The following is a 6,220-nucleotide window of genomic DNA, read 5'->3' on the forward strand; positions in this document are numbered from 1 at the left end:
TAATATTTAAGATATAAGAACTGTATTAATTAAAATACAAATTTCGAATTGTCGCCACCATATTTGATTCTGAAATCGGCACTAAATCGAGTGTGGAGTTAAATTGAAGTATCTGGAACGATGAGAATTATGTATATTAAAGTCTACACACGAATTTGATTTCGGGAGCTTGTAATTTGCCATTAAAAACTATGGCTTGCAACGTACAGATCCTGAAAGAATTCTCAATTTCATTGGCATTTTATGTGGTGGCACTATTTAGGAGGGTTTGACCGTACAGTACATTGACCCATATATATATTACATTATCCTATTTTTTTCAAATATTAATATTAAGTAACTGATATAATTTATAATTATCAATTATTCTAAGTTGATAGATTATATCAGAATTCCATAAATCATCTCAAGAATAAGATATTTCACATGATTAATAAGATTCTTAATAATAATTTTTAGCATATTTATATATAGACCTATATATATATTTTTTCCTTATATATTATTTTAAACAAAAATGAAACCAGGATAATTATAGTATCGATGCTCTTAACCTGATTTTATTTTATTTTATTTAAGTTGTCATGAGAAATTAATAATACAGTCAAACCTGTAAACAACGGACACTGAATGTAAGGTATTTAAAGTATAACAGTTTCTGAGAGAATGGCCGCCTTTTAGAGGTGGTCGTTATTGGAGATTCGACTGTAATAAAATATATGAGGCATATATTATGATATTATAACAGGATTCGCATAAAAATTACTAACAAATGTTATTTTCTAAGGAGAAGTTACTGTTATTGAGGTCAAGGAATTGGAAAAAAGTAATAAAAATTGTGTTTTGGGAGACTTTAAATTGAAAGCTTACTTGTTTATTTTTTAGATTTTTTTAATGTTTTAAATATTAAATTATAATTAACGTTATCAATTAAAATTAAATGAAAATATTACGATTCGAATATTATTATAAAGTGTGGTTCTTGGAATCACACTGTGATAAGTGAGTCACGTTTCTTATTTATTTATACGATTATAACTGGTTAAAATTGTATTTTTTTATTAATAAAATTAAATTTAAATTATTAATATTTGTGTTTTTAATTGTTTCATTCGTCTGTCTTCATATAATTTTTGAAATTTTGGATTTAAAACATTACGTTTCTATAACTTAAATTCGAAACTTTAACTTCGATGTGTCTAACACGTGTCTACGAATAAAATTTGAAATTTTAGTTCTAAATCATTACTTATTTAAGCTAAAATAAGTAATTTTAGTTCTAAAACATCGTATATTTGAGCTGAAATTCGAAAATTCTAGTAATAGAATATCATTTATCTAAGCTAATATCCTTTCTATCCATCGAATGTGTCTGCGAAGTTAGCTCATATTGTTACGTAAAATCGACGTCATTCTTTGGAATTTCTCATTATAAAATTGAAGATATGACATCAAATTGACGTAGAAAATGTACAGTACATTATTCCAATTAAATCTGTATTTGAAGCGACAATTTTTTTTCGTTTTATATGGCGAATTTTATAATTGGAAAGGAGTTTGTAAATTGTGAAAATTTCAAAAATCCCAACTGTAAATCACTAGAAATAGTAATTAAAATGAGAATGTTAAGTTGATCTAAATGAAAAGATAACTTTGAAGTCTAAATTGTTTGAAAAGTAAGTGTTTTCACACAATTTAAGATTGAAAAGAATTGAAAACGTACCGCCTATATTAACTTAAATGGCTCTAATTGTAATAAAATACCTCGAAAATAATTGGTCACGGTTCTAAAATGTGTAAAATCACCCCTTAATGAATTGACATTTTTCAACGGTCATTGTTTACAAGGTGTGTTAAATGAAGAAATTATGAATTTTTAATAGGTTTCTTATCAACCTGACGGGCCCTAAGAAACAATAAATGATTTAGAAAGCATTTAAAAAGATATTTTACAAACTAATTAGGCCACCTACTTTGACTTAAAATAAGTACAGTACGGTGTATGTCTACTACTTTGATTAGTCAAATGGACTAAGTGGTTTATGCTCCTGGCTAATTAAAAGGATATGTAGAACGAATTTGTATTTAAAAATCATTACTACAATGTCAAAAATGTCATTTATTAACAAACTCCTATCCATCCAAGACTAATTATACTCTCCTAATTGTATGACAAATCAATTATTTCCTACAAGAATTAGAATTTTATACTAAACAAACTCAACCCCATCTCCCCCCCCCTTTTGTTGAAAAATTTAAAATAAAGTAATCACTCGAACTGGCTTGTTTGGTGCGCAATATCGGGAGACGAAAAATCTAGCGTAATATCGAGGCCTTCTAACGAACGATACGTATATAAAAGACTACGTATCGCAACCAAGGTCAACGATGAAAATATAGGTCAAGTTACGACGGAACTGATTTAGCTGCTACAAGCAAGCTTCGTTGTTTTCATTTTGATAGAAGGACGAACGCAACAGGAACTTGGTTTCTGATAAAACTGGATGTTTGCTAAAAACCTTTTTATCACACCGGTCGACTAGAGGAAGGGATGGTTTCGACTGGATATTCTAAGAAATTATAAATATCAATTTTACTCTACGACTACACACGAAATTATTGACACTGTATATATATATATATATATATATATGGCAAATGTAGTAAATAGTAATGATGATAATCAGTAAAGTAAGTACAATAAGTAGTGTATAAAAGCATACAGGGATTAACTCGATTCCGTTAAGTAATGGAGTTCTAAGAATGGATTAACGAATTCTTATCTCTACTACTAAGTAAATAATTAAGATAATGAATTGTAGTAAGGAAAACAGGCTTATTTTTATTGATAAATTCTCTTTCCTTAATTTACAAGATTCTTATGAACACCGCAAATAACATATCCCCCTAGGGATGATTCCTTACTTTAAACTTAATGTTAATTCGTTAAAAGTTACGAATTTAAATTGAATTTTTTCTCTCGTTCTCTACACTTTTTATTATATATATATATATTTTTTTATTAAAAATAAAATATTCGAAGATTGAATTCTTTATAAAAGTCATGCCGAAATATAAGCGGGCAATTCACTCCTTGTCGATAAAGCATAAAAATATGCAAATTACGGGTCCTAGACTCTTTCCCCGCGGCTCCTGTAAGCTGCTTCTACTATTAAATGAAAATTTTGTCAATTTTGTCTTGTGGAAATAATTACGGATTTGGAGAGAAAGAGGGGAGTGAAATTTGCATAACTGCACGCTCGACATTGAGCTTTTTATAACATAACGAACCGTATACGGACCTACTGTATATAACGAAGTCTCCCACGTGACTGAATTAAAAGATCGACCTTCTTATACGAACCTTGAAAAGTAACGTTATATCAGGTTCTAATTAAACAAATATAAATTCCAGGAAAAATATTAACGATAAATTCCTCGAATCATTAATGCAAAATAATATTTATAAACATCTTTTCTTTATTATTTTTTTTTTTTTTTGTTATTTTGTGCCAAGAAATAATAGAAACAAGTATATTTTTGAATGAAAAATTCGCCAGTAATGCTTTCTTGCGAGTTTAAATAGGAGGAGGGAGAGTTAAAATTCGAATCTATCGTAAAAATATGCAAAATAATGTAACAATTTTAAAGAGAAAATGATGAAAATTCTTGGAATTATATCTATCTATCCACAATCTCTTTTATATAAGTGAATTTAAACCGTTTTTTTTATCTATCTACGAAACGATTTTATTCGGCAGGGAAGGGAAGGGGAGGAGAAAAAAATGAAATAAATAAATAAATAAATGCACTCGAGATAAAACTTCACGATATTAGGCTGTGTGGCATTATACCAAACTTCTTGTTGTTTGCTGTTGTGAAACATCTGGCGTTATTCCCACTTCGAAGTTTGCACATCCTCGGAGCAATACACTACCACCTATAGAACACCCGAGTTCATCTTTATTTTTAAACGTTTTGACGTAATTATTTCTATCTCCGTACTTAATTTGACCTTCCATATCTTGCTAGATAAAAATACATAAAAATCGCCGACTTTTCGGATAAGATACGTAAAAGTTCGACCCACTTCACTTTCTCCTTTAGAGCAATCCCTTAAAGGAAAAGTAAGTGTGTTAAACCATCAAAAAATCGACGTGTTTAGCTATTAATAAAAAAAATAAAATGGCGCCTCTTCTTACGATTTGTATTATTAATTTACTACGAGTATATATAAGAAAATTTGTCAATTACTTGTAAATAGAGACGAATTAGATTATTATTATTTTTTTTAAATGATTTATTATTATTTCTGTATATAAAATTAAGGATGTTGAATTAATTAAATATTTTTCTTTTTTATAGTATTAAAATATTTAAAAGAACGGATTAAAATGACGTCATTTTAATATTCTTGGAAAGACACATTGTTATAGTGAAGAGCGACGCGTGGCGGCGAACGGTCGACACATAGACGAGCGAGGAATCGTCGATCGTACATTTCGAAGCCATTACGTCACAAAAGGAGAGAGAGAGAAAGAGGGTCGGACTTCGAACACATCGACAACATACACACACACGGAGCGGTGAGAGAGAGAGAGAGAGAGAGACGGAGGAAAAAGCGAAAGTCGCCGTCCAGACTCGCTTGTGTAAATACGATTTAACTCCTCCCACTTTATCCTTGAACGTCTTCGGGGGCGTTCACCTTGACACTACCCTACTTTCCTATTGGCGGACGAGTTGCGACGTCACACGTCCGCGGCCATAAGAAGACCGATACCAGAGCGCCACCGTTCGCTGTAGGTTTATACGTTGGTGAGAGAAGATCGTGCGTCATAAGGATTTTTAGACTCGAGACTTGGCCCCTGTTTATGGGGAGTGGATTTTAGTCGAACCGTGTCATACTTTGGATTAACCCGTTTCGTGCCTTCGTTACGCCGACCTGGACTGGATAACAATCAACGGCCAGATAGTGTTGTGCTAAGCATGGTACCGCACAGCAACTCGACCGACGGTGGTAACGTGTCTGCAGCTTCGGCTGGCAATCATGACTTAGTGTCAGGAGGAGTCAGGCCGAAGATAAGTGACAGAAGACAATCAATGAGTGAGGAGCAAGTCTTCGGATCGCTCAAAGTCGATTCCAATTCTAGAACGCCATATACGGACGCCACGCAATGCAAGAAAGTTACGAATCATATCAAAAGACCGATGAACGCTTTTATGGTCTGGAGTCAGATCGAACGAAGGAAGATCTGCGAGCAACAGCCAGACATGCACAATGCCGAGATCAGTAAACGGTTGGGTCGCAGGTGGAAACTTCTATCGGAAGACGAACGTCAACCTTTCATAGAGGAGGCCGAACGGCTGCGTATATTACATATGCAGCAATATCCAGACTACAAATATAGGCCCAAGAAGAAAGCGAAACAATTGCCCAAGTCCGAAAAGTCCACCAGCAAACACAGTTTGGGTAAGCACAAGAGTAGTAGCGGAGGCGATCGTGGTTCCAGCAAGCCCAAGCACCAACGCACGAGCGCAACCACGGTGACCCACGCCGTCAATCAGAATCGACTCAAACTCAAACTGACCATCGACAAGAAGTTCAGAGACAGTATTAGACAGAGTAAACACGTGCCGCTTTCTGTTAGTCAACTTACCCCGCCTGCCAAAGTCCCTTGCTCCCCATCGGCAGACGAGCCGGCTTCACCCGAGAGTGCTAACATTAGCCTATACGACGATCTGTTCGACAAGAGCACGGGGGGTAACGGTACCAGCGCGTGCGTTCCGCAAGCGTCGCGTCTGGCCGAGGGACCAGTGGACAGCAGCCTGNGGATTAGTGAACACTAGTTGGGGGGGATGATATCGAGGGTACGTTTTTCTGCATATATTTTTTCCAATTTTTTTTTTTTTTTTTTTACGTTTAAACTTCGCGTATAGCACCGTGTGAGGAGGGTCGTCTCTCCCCTAATTTTGTTATGTTAGATTGTACAGTAAAATTTTTCTTAAGAGACTACTCCACGAGCCCTGTGTACAGTAGACGAAAGTAAAAATAAATAAAAAAAGAAATATAATAATAATATCGTTAGTGACCAATCCTCAACGAATATATTCACTTGGAGAAAACGGTTAAAAGGTCCTCCGGGCCGTGCCGAATTTCATCCAAAAAGAAAAAAAAAAAAATTTTTGGGGCCACAAACACTCGCGATTGGTTTTGGTTCTT

At 34.0% G+C, this 6,220-nt stretch overlaps 1 protein-coding gene across 1 annotated transcript; it reads left to right on the plus strand.

The window, feature by feature from the left end:
• Positions 1-4,662: 4,662 nt before the first annotated feature.
• On the plus strand, positions 4,663-5,847 carry LOC111617045 (transcription factor sem-2-like). The gene has a single exon (XM_023358383.1). It carries the CDS (start codon positions 4,987-4,989, stop codon positions 5,845-5,847), a length of 861 nt encoding a protein of 286 aa, XP_023214151.1. The 5' UTR covers positions 4,663-4,986.
• Positions 5,848-6,220: the final 373 nt, after the last annotated feature.

The sequence above is a fragment of the Centruroides sculpturatus genome, unplaced genomic scaffold (genome assembly GCF_000671375.1).
Source record: "Centruroides sculpturatus isolate CEXI.00-Female unplaced genomic scaffold, Cexi_2.0 scaffold4608, whole genome shotgun sequence".
Taxonomy (NCBI): Eukaryota; Metazoa; Arthropoda; class Arachnida; order Scorpiones; family Buthidae; genus Centruroides; species Centruroides sculpturatus.